General features: G+C 39.7%; 1 protein-coding gene across 34 annotated transcripts in view; it reads right to left on the reverse strand.

Moving 5' to 3' along the window:
- The window catches only part of SORBS2 (sorbin and SH3 domain containing 2), a 450,872-nt gene that overhangs the window by 43,930 nt on the left and 393,181 nt on the right, over positions 1–13,761 (reverse strand). For 23 of the 34 annotated variants that reach the window (XM_073341803.1, XM_073341830.1, XM_073341822.1 and 20 more), the window contains 3 exons: positions 12,461–12,544; positions 9,939–9,995; positions 1,872–1,921 (listed from right to left, as the gene is read on the reverse strand). In XM_073341803.1, coding sequence (XP_073197904.1) covers positions 1,872–1,921; positions 9,939–9,995; positions 12,461–12,544 — 191 coding nt within the window. The remainder of the gene's footprint in view (positions 1–1,871; positions 1,922–9,938; positions 9,996–12,460; positions 12,545–13,761) is intronic. The other 11 variants (XM_073341838.1, XM_073341829.1, XM_073341828.1 and 8 more) reach the window with 2 other exon arrangements.

A 13,761-nucleotide genomic window follows, 5' to 3' on the forward strand; every position in this document is an offset into this window, starting at 1 on the left:
GGGCTGGCGCCGCTGCTTGCCCGAGCCCTGCCTCCCTCCTCCTGTGGTGACTGGCATTGCCGCTAGTCCATCCCCCACCCCACACATTCCTCCACAACCCACTTTTTTGACAAAAGTGGACATTTGTCCCGTTTGCTCTTGCCAACTGATCAATTTGGCAAAAGCCAACGGGACGAATGTCCACTTTTGCCAAAAAAGTCGGGACGGCCGGGACAGGGCTTAAAAAAGGGACTGTCCCGGCCAAAACAGGGCATATGGTCACCCTACACAGGCTCCTTGCCTGAACTGTGCTCTTTGCCCTATCACTCTCCCCCATGATTTGTTCCAAGCCCTGCAGCCACCCTTCACTTTTGCTGTTAGCAATGAGGAGCACCAAGGTGCAGTGATTGCAGCAGCAGTAATCAAGGTTCCCATGTGAATAGCACAATCCTGCCCTGCCAGGAAAGCTTCAGGTTTCAGAGCCAGGGACTTGAGGCTGGAACAGATGGCCAGGTACATGGAGCTGAGTACAGCTACAGCCAGCAAAACTTTCCCGGGCTGAATGCTGGGAAGGGATGAGGGGATTGCGGAGTTCCTTTAGGTCAGGAGCAGTGGTAAGGACATGAGACATTATCATCCACAAGAGACGTCATGTTATCATCATCTTCCACACGAGCCTTAGACCCAGTGCAGACCTGTTGTCACCTCACATCTTTGCTCTTTCCTACACATTTTGGCAAGCCCTCTATATATTTGGTCTCTATGGTGTGGCTACACTAGAAAAATTTGCTGGCATAGCTATCTCATTTGGGAGTGTGAAAAAAAAATATCCCACACTCCACTCACATAGCTACACCGGCAAAAACTCTAATGTAGACACAGTTATACAGGCAAAAAAAGTCCTTTTATCCATATGCCTTATTCTGCTCAGGGAACTGGTTTAAACTATACTATCGAAAGAACTCTTTTGCTGGACTAAGCTGTGTCTACACTAGGGGGGTTTGCCAGTATAGTTGTCCAGTATATTTATACTGGCAAAGCCATTTTAAGTATAGACAATGCTTAGAAAGCTGAGCTGTTATACAGGAAATAAAGAGCAGTCATGGGGTAGGCCTAAGAAAGGACAGATTAGAGGAAACCCTTGAAAAAGGTCAGTAGAAAAGAATGGGATCTCATGCACTCAAGAGCACAGGGATCTTGTTTCGGGATCCAGTGTCACCGCCTAAATAGACAAATGTATCAAACAGCCACAGATTGTTTTGCATGATGAGGAGAAAGTTAATTTAAGGTGTTGCAGGGTTATTCTTTTTTCATTTTTAAATTAGGTAATAGATTTAATTTAAGGGTTAACACAAGTAGGTGTTGTGAAATACAGGAGTTTTAAAGAGGGATTTGAATGAAGAGAGTCTGGTAATTTTGCATGCTGGGATGAGAGTTCCAAGCACAAAAACGAGAATAGGAGAATGATATGAAGATAGAAGTGAGGTTGGATGCTTGGGTGGAACAAAGAAGAGGCGTAATAAAAAATGAGCACAAAGATGTTGGGAGAGGTTGAGTACTGTATGCAGTGCATTGAAAATGAGGGATAGAGGCTACACATTAATACAGACGGTGAGGGATGCCAGTGGAGGGGTTTGAAGGATTGGGTGACATTCTGAATAGCAGGCAATATCTTCTTCTGAAACAAAAGGAAGAACTGCAAATCTCAAAAGAACCCACACTCAATATTTTGTCATTATCTCATATGTGGGATGCTGTAGGCTGGATCCCAAGAAGTGCTATGCAAGTGAAGAGTTCCCTCAACTCCCATTTACTTCAGGATGCTCAACAGGCCTCTAGCCTCTGTGAGACTGGTCAGCTTGTCTACCGCAAGGACACATCATGTTTCTTACCTAGAAGGTCTGTCCAGGCCTTTGTCTGGAGAAGAGTGATATAAGGAGGTCTGTGAAAACAAATAGGTCAATCTGTTAAACTTTTGCACTGGAAAAAAGTGTGACATTTTCCACGGATATCGACTGGGACCATTCATTAAATTAGTGACCCAATGATGAGCCCCATAAAAATCAGACTATCATGATTAATGTCCTATGCACTGCAGACTACAGGTTCAATGATATTTCACAAGAGAATTTATACCGTTTTTAAAAGAGCTCCATAAAATTTCAGTTATATCTTTCCATTTAAAATACCAATCCAGGACTTTCTATTCACTTTTGCATAATTTGCTACATTGTGGTTGAGATTGATTAAAAGTGGAAATATATAAAATCTAAAAAGAAAATTTTCATCCGCATATAAAAACCCACAGAATTTCCTCCAATTACTCACCGAAGTATCAATGTCAATTAAAGCTGGAAACTCTTCGTAAATGTAGCTGAAAGAGCCATCATTTGCTGGCTGTTCTAAATTAATTTTAAGAACCGTTCTTTTCACAAAGGCCTAATGCCTTTTCATTGCTTTAACAGTAGCTATTGCATAACCCTTGAAAGATGGAATGCAGTGCTACCCTGAAATATTTTTAACTTGTCAACGTAAATTCCATCTTAAGTGACAACTACTTTTAAACCACTCACTTAATAGGTTTCAAGACTGCAGCCAGAATTAGAGTTATGTAGCATTAGTTTGTGGTAGCTAGAAAAGGAATCGTCTTGTCCCCATGGCGCCTCTTCCCGGGCACAAAGCTAGGTCAGTGAAATGTTAAACATTTCATGCTATATCATTTCAAAGATGACCCAGTGAACTGGAAATAGAATTTTCACATGGCTTTATATGCTGCAGGATCCACTTTTCTCTGTATAGAAAAGTATAGGGTGGGCTGAAATCATATAGAAAAATTATGGTCTTCTTAAATGCTTTGTCATTGCATATATCAATTTTTTAAAAATGATTGGATTCAAAGTTCATTAAAAAATATAGCCCAACTAATTTTTAGTAACTGACATGTAATCACACTTCTAGAGGTCGTCCTTGGTTTAAGAAACATTTAGGAATAGATTTTGCATTACTACAGACATTCAGCACAACATGTGCATTCTATAATCACAGTCAACAATACCTAAATATAATGGGTTATGTAAGGACCAGATATACCCGAGACTCTTCAGAGCCAGTAGTCTGAAATTAGTTTTCAATAGTCCTCATTCTTTAGATTCAGATCACATACTAAACAATTCCACGAAAACACAAACGAACATAATTTCCTAGATTATTCACTAAACTTTATCACATTTTAAAAGTTGAGAAAGCCACACAAATTTGGATAAAATATGAACATAACATTGCTTAAAACTTGCACCAAAGTGATCCCAAATTTTCCCAGACATTTTAAACAGCTTCATTAACGTGATTCAGAACTTTTTGGTTTTAGATGGGAATGGAAGTTGAGATGAAAGTAGCTGAAAGTAATTGAAGCTCTTTCCTCTGAAACTGATCTTGCAGATTAGCGCTGGATGAGGACCAAAACTTGTGGATGTTTATCTGAAATGAACTTTTTGCATTACTCATCAATATTTATTTGTATTCATCATCATTATTAATAAATACCTATACTACTGTAGTGTCCAGAGTCCCCAATCGGGATCAAGGTCCCATTGTGCTAGGTGCTGTACAAACACAATCTCTGCTGCACAGAATTTACAATTGAAGACAAGGATGAAGAGAGAGGACACCATCTACTATGTACATTTTTTATGCATTTGAAAAAAGTTTTGATTACTACAAATACATAACCTAAGTGCCAGCTATCATCGTCTTGCCCCATAACCAAAGGACAGTTATTGGTTTTGCTCTTATATACATTATGGTAGAACTGGATCCAGTGGAAACCTATATTATTTACAGTGTATAATCTAAGGGCAATATCCTGCTATCAGTTTTTGCATGCTACTCTTGGTCAGCTGATTTCAACTGGGAGTGCCACAAGTGGCAGGATATAATGTTAACAGACATGACTGTAACAAGTCTGAGGTTTCACTGGAAGATAGCATAGCCTTGTGGATAGGACATTAGGTATGGACTCAGAAGACCTAGATTGTATTCCCAGCTCTGCCACTGGACTGCTGTGTGACCTTGTGCAAGTCTCATTGCCGCTCTGTGCCTCAGTTTCCCCAATATAAAATTGGGATAAAGATAGTATCTTTGTAAAGTGCTTGGATATGTACTGATGAAAAGTGCTATAGAAGTGCTATCCTGTTATTTCTAGTCACTGCTAGATTTTAATATGCTGTGGTAAACCCAGGACAAAAAGCTACAAAAGTGTGGGGTGGTAGTAATTAGTCCCAGGGGATTAAAAGGCCCCTCCCTATCCACTGAGGAGAGAGAACCAGGGGGCAATAAGGTTCAGCTGGAAAAGGGGTTGCTAGGGAACCAATTAGGTTCAGCTGACTCCCAACTACTTGGGACCCTTTTAAACCCTCCCCTGGGTGGAAGGAGGGGAGGAATGAGGGAGTGAGAGGAGCAGGGAAGCTGTCAGTAGGCTGTTTGCAGCAAGACCCCAAACCTTCCCAGTAGGGAGGTTGCACTCGCTCCCCAGAAGGGAAGGAAAACAAGCACAAGGGACTGACTGAGGAGAGGAGTAGCAGGACCCTGTGCCACCTATAAGGATTCGCCTTGCCCCAAACTTGAGTCTCCAAGGCTAAAAAGGACTGAGCCTACTGAGGCGAACAAGCTATTTTGCCACAATGCTCATCAGCTATTGAGATGAACTTGTTAAGAGCAGGTTGAAAATTTTTCTCAAAACTTTTTTTTGGATGAAAACTGGCTTTTCAAAGGAAAAGAACATATTTGTTTCCCTCGCAATTTTCTGATTTTTCAGTGGAACATCTAAAATTTAAAATTTTTAGTAAAAACAAAAACGTTTTGATTTTCAAAAAAATTCCCCAAAATTTGCAGAAAATTGAGAAAAAGAAGTTTTAAAAATTCCCATTCAAAATGTACATTTTTGACCAGCTTTCAAAATATATACACTAGCTGTTCCCATTTTGTTCTCTTTCAATTCATTCTGAAATGAAACGAGCTGTGAGACTAAATTGGGACTCCTCCATGAAAACTGTTCCATTTCAAAGTTTTCACTATTTCTGTGTTCATACCAACTAATCTTGCCATCCATGCACAGACAAAAAATACTGCCAAATGAAGAACACAAGTTTTCTACAGGCCATATATTCCTACACTGGGGTACTCTTGGGGACCTGCTTGGAGTCCCTTTGTTAAAATTCTGTCACCACACTGAAGGGAGACCTGGGACGATTTCACTACCTGTGATGGAGTTTATCCTTCTGGACACTGTTATAGCATCTTGACAGCGATGACTTCTCCCTAGGGCTCTTAAACTGCTTCAGAAGAGCAAATAGCATACTGTTGACATGCACCAGATTGCACCTAATGGCAGGTATTTTCATTTATTTTAAATTGATGGGGAAAAAAGAATTGAATCCTTTGTCCCTCATCCTTCCTCTCTGCAGTGCATGCACCATTGGAAAACAAGGTTTATCAAACTAAGGGGAAATATTTTTGTGGAAACCCATGTAAAAATACTGGTGGCATACCACTGTGCTCCTGTGCCACAGAGAGAAGAGGATAGCTGAAAATGAAAATAAAATAGGATGCCTAAGCACTTGTGCTACACAAAGGGCCTTGCTGGCATGTGTTATGCCCAAAACAACCCCAAAACATATGCAACACGAGAGCATGATGGATGTACATGCAACCAAAAAGTGCTGTCTGATACACAATAGGAAGTAGTAGGTGACAGCAAAAGTAATATGTATGATACCACTGATATCTGGAGTAAGTTATTACAGGAGTTAGGCTTTGCACATTAACATTGCCTCAGGCAACATTAACTTGCAATGTGTGGCTTATACATATAGCAGATTTCTCTATTCCTCATCCACTGCTTCTACCAGCTTTGGTCATAAGGCACTGTGCTGAAGCATACACATTCATGGAATGATGGATGGTGTGGACCACTGTTCCCAGAAGTATGGCTCTGTCCACATGGCATGACTCCTTTAGCAATGGCCCTTTCGGTGGATGACTGTGCCACTACTGCTCGTCATGTGCCTGGCTTTTTCTAACATTAGGAGCATACATCAGCAAAGATGGTTTGCTACAAATTGTGTCCTTTTCCCATGAAGCTTTTTGTGTACCCCATATACACCCTTTCCCATGAGAGGAGAGCTTTCAGCTCTTAGAACAGTCCTTTTTGGACATGGCAATACAAATTATGTTTTAAATTAGCTTCTCTTTTGTTTCTTACAGACACACTTTTTTCTGCTAACAACGGAAAGACATTGCTTGCAGGTTTCAACGTCCCAGAGAAAGATGGGTCTCCAAATCTTTTTGTCATCTGGCTTGCTAATGTGCTAATTCATTATTTTATATTGTTGCCTGCTGCTATCTGATTAGTGTAATGCATTTTGGAAGAGATAAAATAATTAGTGAATTGGATTAAAAAAATGAAAAACAGAAATAGCTGAATGCAGACCTAAGTCTCCAAGGCCTGGTAAGCCATATGAAGAAATCATTTTATCTGTAGATTAGAGTGAAGCTTACAGTGAGAAACTAGTTCCAATAATCCATGTTTTACAGGGAACAAAGCATCACAATACAACCTCTCCATATGCTGCTGAAATAGAGGACTGCATTTTTGAGCCAAATCTACTACCAAGCTCTATTAATAATACTTTAGTGTTTTCATAGATATTAAACATGTTTATCGATCTCAGGAAATTGTCCTTATTTCATTTTCTAAAGATTTGGAATTAATTTAGGGCTGATGAAGAATGCCACCCTGGCATGTTCAAAACTCATGAGTCAGACATTTTAAAAACATTACAAAACTTGAATGCTTTTTATTTGCTCCCTGGCTTTTTAGCCTTTATGATTCATGTTTTCAAACTTTTTTCTGCAACCATGAGGGCTAGAAACTTACTTATTAAAAAAATGGAGGTTGAGATTCTCAAATAAGCTGCCTGACTCCAGACGCTGGGATTCTAAAACTAACCCCAAATATAGCAATGCGTGGAATACAATTGTGAGAATTTGCCAACACTGAGGAAGTTACACTGACAGGCATAGAAACCAAAGTTCTCTGTTTATTTGCACAGCATAAGAGAGCAGGGTCCTCAGCAGTTTTGTATGCTTTCCCATACTGTCCCACTGATGCATGTCAAGCATGTGGAGGGACCACATTTATATGAGGTAAATAAAGGTAACTTAGCTCCCACACCCAGTCTTGGTGTCAGGACTGACAACATGTGGCTGTCTAATCTGTACTGCACCAATCATAATCATACAGTAGGCACTAATACAAAAGTTTGAGCTCAAGTGTGGTCCTAGTTAGAGCTATGTTCACTGACATAACAGTTGCAGATTAATACTAAAGGTGGATTTTCTTGTGATATCCCCTTTCCTCTAGAAATCAGAGTGAGACCATCAGTGCACATGGTATTAGCCACCCAACAACAGAGAGAGCGATGACCTTAGATCACTTGTAGTGGCCCTTCAAGGAGTACATACCGTGGGGACTACAATATAAACTCCAGCCAAACCTGAACCAAGGAGGACAGAGCCCATTAAAAATGTAAAGAACTGCTATGCCAGCTGAGGCTGGTAGTTGAACAACAATTTTTGCTACCCAGCATGTGATGTGACATAGCCTCTCACCCCCGCCTTGATCCACAGAAGGGCCCATCACAATAGTAGTCCCTGTGAGTAGTGACTGCTCAGTCTTTGTTCTTTCCCATAAGCAAATCATCAGGGCTTGAAGTAGGGAGGAGGGAGGGTCTTGTCCCCCAGTCAGCAGCCTAACAAGTCAGAGCCCTAGTCTTTATGAATCCTAGCGGGATTGTGCCCCCTGAGGTACACTCTCTCTGGGTGCTCTCAGGGGCAGCATGACTTCATCCTGTCTCCTATGATGCCCTGTGTGTAAATCACACAATTGAACCCTTAACTTTTAAGCTTTTAGTTTATTGTCCAACAAACTCTCCAGGCTGGTAAACAAGTACGTGAGTGTGATCAAACTAAGACAGACAAAGGTGCATGCTGGCTGCCTTATGTGAGCTCTTTCCTATCCTCCGTTCAAGACACTGAATCACTTTGATCTTATCCTTCCTTTTCTCTTTGTGTTTGACTCCCTCTTTGAAGCATTTTGTGCATATGAAGGATGCTATAGTACACTGCATTGTACTAATTTACACCATAGTTTTACATTTTCATGTACAGAATCCTCTAAAAATAAGTGAAGAGCGTATACATTTGACTGCTTACAAAGCTCCTACAGGTGAAGCTGTGTAAAAGGTGGCTAAAGGAGGGAGGACGTGCCCTTTGTGGTGGAAGGCATTATGTCTCGGAAGGACTGGAGCTGGTATGAATGGTTCTAGCAACAGTGTAGGGATCCTGTTCATTAGTTGCTACATGTCATTGTCCTTTCTGCCACCTCCAGGAGCTGTCCAATGCACAGCAAGCCACATCCATCAACCCACCTACACATACTCTCAGTACTACCTAACGTTCTTGTGCACCTGCTCCCTATACTGCCAACTAATAAAAGGGTAATTTGTAAAATAGCTCAATATGGGAATTAAGCTTGACAAAATGTTAATTTTTTTTCAGCAAAGCACTTCAGCACATTCTTAATTCCTCCTTATTCAGAAAAGCACGTAACCAGGTGCTTAAAGTTAAGTCCTTATCTGATTGCTTTCCTGACCATGGGCTGTTTTGCCAAATCAGGGCCTTTATAGTGACTGATACGAGAGCTAGGAAAAATTGTTGAAAGTTTTTGTGTGTCCCCATGAAACTCAGTGTAAATGTTTGGCCATTTATTTGGCATGACTTTGCTCCCTGAAATTTTGTTTAATCCACTAAATTTCACAAACATGGTATTTTTGAACAAAGTATTGTTGTTTTAAATATTTTCATGAACATCTAAAGTAAAAAATATTTGAGGAAATATTTTTTCAAGAATCACTGCAATTTCACAGACACTCACTTTAAAAAACAGACAAGTTTTGTAAATTAAATAAACACAAAACCAACACAGTAGTTATAAATATTTTATCTAGCTCTACTGGACACAAACCCCAAAAGGTCATATCCTGGGCGATTCAAATGGCTTCCTCTGTTATTGACTGAGTGCCCTCAATTCTCATTTGAAGCTAAGGAGTTGAGGTTTTGCCAGGTTGCTGAAACTAAAAGCACACTTGAATAGTCTGCAATGCAGTGAACAATGAGGAGCCTTGTTTTTCTTGTAATCCTTGAAGACATTAATTTTTTTGGGATGGGGGAATGGAAGCTAATCAAGAATCATGAATGACTTAACACCACATTGTGACAGGACACTGTCTTGTGCTCAAGTACAGCATGACATGGGACAAAAAATGAAAATCTGGATCTGTCCCATTTAGTGCAGGGAAATGGCTGTCAGTCCTATACTTAATTCTGATGTTATTTAATCAGAATCATGACAAATATCAATTCTTCAGTTACTAATTTACAGCCACAATTCATTGCTGGTTTTCTCGGCTAGGAAACCTAATTATAAATATTTCAGTGAAAAAAAGCTCATCCAACATGACTTTCACTTGAAGGCTATAATTTGCCGCCAGATATATTAATTACCAATCCTGTTCTTGTAGACTGGTTAATGGGTATCTAAAATCAATGTATAACTGAGGAAGCAGGAATATATCAAGATTTAGAAATGTATGGTTTATTTTGTAATTTTGAATGTGACTCTCGATGGTTTTGGGATATGGACTCAGTTTCTAGTGTAATAAGTTATGCACTAGTGATCTGGAAAGATATGAAGACAAAGATAAAATGATACCGAATTATGAATGGCCCAGGAGTTACTGGTAGGAAACCACTAAACATTAACAAACTCAGATATTACTAGTGAGTGTCATGCTCTTGTTTCCCAAGCAAATTGTCTGAACAAGAAAGAATACTTCATTTACCTCATTGGAAACACCAGGAGAATTGTCTTGAACATAGTCCAAAAGCTTTTTAGGAGGCTGCACCATATAAGCAGAAGTGTAGAGATGAAATGGAGTATCAATGGCAGCAAGGAATGAAACATGTGGAGAAGGTGACATAGTTAGAAACTGAGTGTTGACAGCATCAGATACAAGAGTGACACATATGCAGCAAAATGGGGGTTGACTGGAAGGAAGAGCGTGGTACAATAATTTTGCAATAATATCAAGCATCTTAATAAAATATTAGTAATTTTAGTGAGTAAAACTTCCAGCTTAAAACGTGGATAGTTGAATTAATACCAACAGTTTAAAAACGGGTGAGACAGAAGAATGCAGAATAAAGGATAGCTCAGTGGTTTGAGCATTGGCCTGCTAAACTCAGGGTTGTGAGTTCAATCCTTGAGGGAGCCATTTAGGGATCTGGGGCAAAAATTGGGGATTGGTCCTGCTTTGAGCAGGGGGTTGGACTAGATGATCTCCTGAGGTCCCTTCCAACCCTGATATTCTATGATTGAGTATTTATTGCCTGCTGGTGAAATTTCTATATGGGGAGCCCCCCCCCTTTCCCAGTGCCTCCCGCCCACTGGCAGCCCTGCCAATCAGCACCTTCCCCTCCCTCTCCGCACCTCCCGATCAGCTGTTTTGTTCCGTGCAGGAGGCTCAGAGAGGGAGGAGCCAGGGCACGGCCAACTCAGGGGAGGAGATGGGAAGGGGTGGAGTGAGGGCAGGGCCTGTGGCAGAGCCAGGGGTTGAGCAGTGAGCACCCCCTTGCACACTGGAAAGTTGGCGCCTGTAGCTCCAACCCTGGAGTCGGTGCCTATACAAGGAGCTGCATATTAACTTCTGAAGAGCCGCATGTGGATCCGGAGCCACAAGTTGGCCACCCCTGTTATAGAGGATAATAATGACGAGTGATATTTTTGTCTCTAGATAGAAATTTTTTAACCTGCCTATGCCCTGCCTACATATGGATGAATGATGATTAAAAACAGTTTTAAAAGCTAGATAAAATGAGGTTAAGGTTAGTCTGTTTGATGAAAATATGAGGATATATTACAGACTGTTGGACTATAAATTAAAAAAAAATACTTAAATATCAAATGCATTGTTTCAGTGAAAAAGAAAAATTAGGATTATATATCTAAAGCTTTGAAAATAATTTAATGGTTTGTATTAATATATATAGGTTTGCAGTCCTTTTCAGTTGCATATAAAGCGCTTGCTTCTGCTCTCATTGAAGTCAATGTGGGTTTTGTTATTGACTTAGCCCTGATCTACACCGGGGAAGGGGGGGGAGTCGATCTAAGTTACACAACTTCAGCTACGTGAATAATGTAGCTGAAGTCGACGTACTTAGATCGACTTACCGTGGTATCTTCACCGCGGTGAGTCGACTGCTGCTGCTTCCCCGTCGACTCTGCCTGTGCCTCTCAAGGCCCTGGAGTATACGAGTCAACAGGAGAGTGCTCGATTTATCACATCTAGACTAGACACGCTAAATCAATCCCCGCTGGATCGATCGCTGCCCTCCGATCCGGCGGGTAGTGAAGACATACCCTTAGTGAAAGCTGGAGCAGACCCAAACAGTATGCAGATTCAAGTAGATGTCTAGTTTAAATTAAAACTACCATCACCTATTTAACTATAAAATTATATATCCTGCATGTATGTGTGTGTGGGTGAGGCACACGCACACAAAACGGGCACCATTTAAAAATGCAACGTTGGTGTATTTGTCACTGTAACACTGCAGTTACTGTAGGTGCCTGTGTCAATAAATGTTGAATCCCACACACCTCTCTTTCAACCTCTACCCTCCAAAAGTCAACATTTATTGCCACAGACTCGTGCATTAACTGTAGTATCTACTATACTTAGGATAGAGATGCCATAGTGACAAGCATACCAATGTTGAGTTTCTAAATGGCGTCCACTGTGTGTGGGTGTGTATGTGTATTAAAAGTAGACACATTCCTTCATACAAAACTGAGTGCTTTTGGCTTTAGTCTGTTTGGAATCTATAATTTTTAAAAATGTCTTCTACTCTTGATAATTTAATTAATTCAATTTTCCAAATGCAAAAATTTAGTAAAAGTCGTAATCAATTATGTTTCATATACAACTGATATTACACTTAACAACTTGTATATACCACTTATTTTATGTAGTCTATGCACCTTAATTAGTGATTAAAATCAGTGTTTTGGCAGATTAAGCACTCAATAAAGAAAATGGCCGAATGTATACACTGGACCCAATTCTGCTGTTCTTTCTCAGATACAACTCCTACGGACTTTAGTGGGCTATTTTCCTGAGTTGTGAATCAAAAATTGGGCCCATATTACATAGAAACAAATGTTAGCATACACTGATGAAGATGTAATACTGATGAGTTTAATGTAATGAGGAAGATAGACACACGTCTCTTTGGTATTTGGTGAATTGTATTTTAGCAATATATTATCCTGATGTTTAAATATTAATATTCTATCCTCACTTACCGGACATCCAAATTCCAGTTCTGAAAAGAATTTATACCAGGGTTCATTTTCTAAATCTATGTCATCTGGGTTTATATGATCAGTCTGGAGCCGTTGTGAAGGAAAAGGGAAGGAAAAGGCACACACTGAGCAAAGTGCTGGAAATGTCATGTCACATAAACACGACAAACACACACACAAAAAACAAATAATAGGGGGAAAGGGAATGAAATAAACCCAAGAATGAAGATGGGATTCTACATGGAACACGTTTGTTTTTCTCACAGACCACTTGTTTTAAAATGCCTCCTTTTTCAGCTTGCTCTTCCAGTGGTCATTGCATAATGTTACACAGAATATGGAAAAAGAAAAGGAGTACTTGTGGCACCTTAGAGACTAACCAATTTATTTGAGCATAAGCTTTCGTGAGCTACAGCTCACTTCCTCAGATGCATATCATGGAAACTGCAGCAGGCTTTATATATACACAGAGAATATGAAACAATACCTACTCCCGGTGGGAGTAGTTTCCATGATATGCATCTGAGGAAGTGAGCTGTAGCTCACGAAAGCTTATGCTCTAATAAATTGGTTAGTCTCTAAGGTGCCACAAGTACTCCTTTTCTTTTTGCGAATACAGACTAACACGGCTGTTACTCTGAAACCTGACAGAATATGGAAAATGTGAAGCACTTTAAAAATAATTTTTCAAAAGCTGAGTATTATCTTTGGCAGCATGAACAATTAGGATCTAAAACCTATTATGTGTCCTGTAAAAGAAAGGATCATAATTATAGAACAAATATAATGGCTAGTTGCTTGTTTTGTGTATAACACTTTGTTCAGTACACTTAATGGCAGCATATGAAGATTCCTTGTTAAGAAAACATTTAAATCTGTTTTCTTCTTTAGTGTGCACAAAAAAGTACTCAGACTGACCAATGGTAGATAGACACACATGATTTTAGCAATGTTGCTTTCAGCCACTCTTGGTCTTCTTACGAAAGAAGGCATGTTAATTCTGTATCTTTTCTACCTTAAGCTAAGCACACAGTACAGATAAGCAATATGCATCATGCAGGCATAATTATGTTAAAAAGCCATTTCAGCCTATGTAATGAGTCTGCTATCTATTTAAATCATCTTATTTGAAATTTATATTAGTAGTAATTATGGATTCTGAGTGCTTTTGGTTTTTTAAACAAATCTTTTGTCTAATGCAGACCTTTTGATTTCATTATTTTTATATCGTCAATGCATTAATTTCCATATGAAAATGTTTACATTTTGCAGCAAAAAATGGGAACAAGTATGAATTACAG

This window comes from Lepidochelys kempii, chromosome 4 (assembly GCF_965140265.1).
Source record: "Lepidochelys kempii isolate rLepKem1 chromosome 4, rLepKem1.hap2, whole genome shotgun sequence".
Classification (NCBI taxonomy): domain Eukaryota; kingdom Metazoa; phylum Chordata; order Testudines; family Cheloniidae; genus Lepidochelys; species Lepidochelys kempii.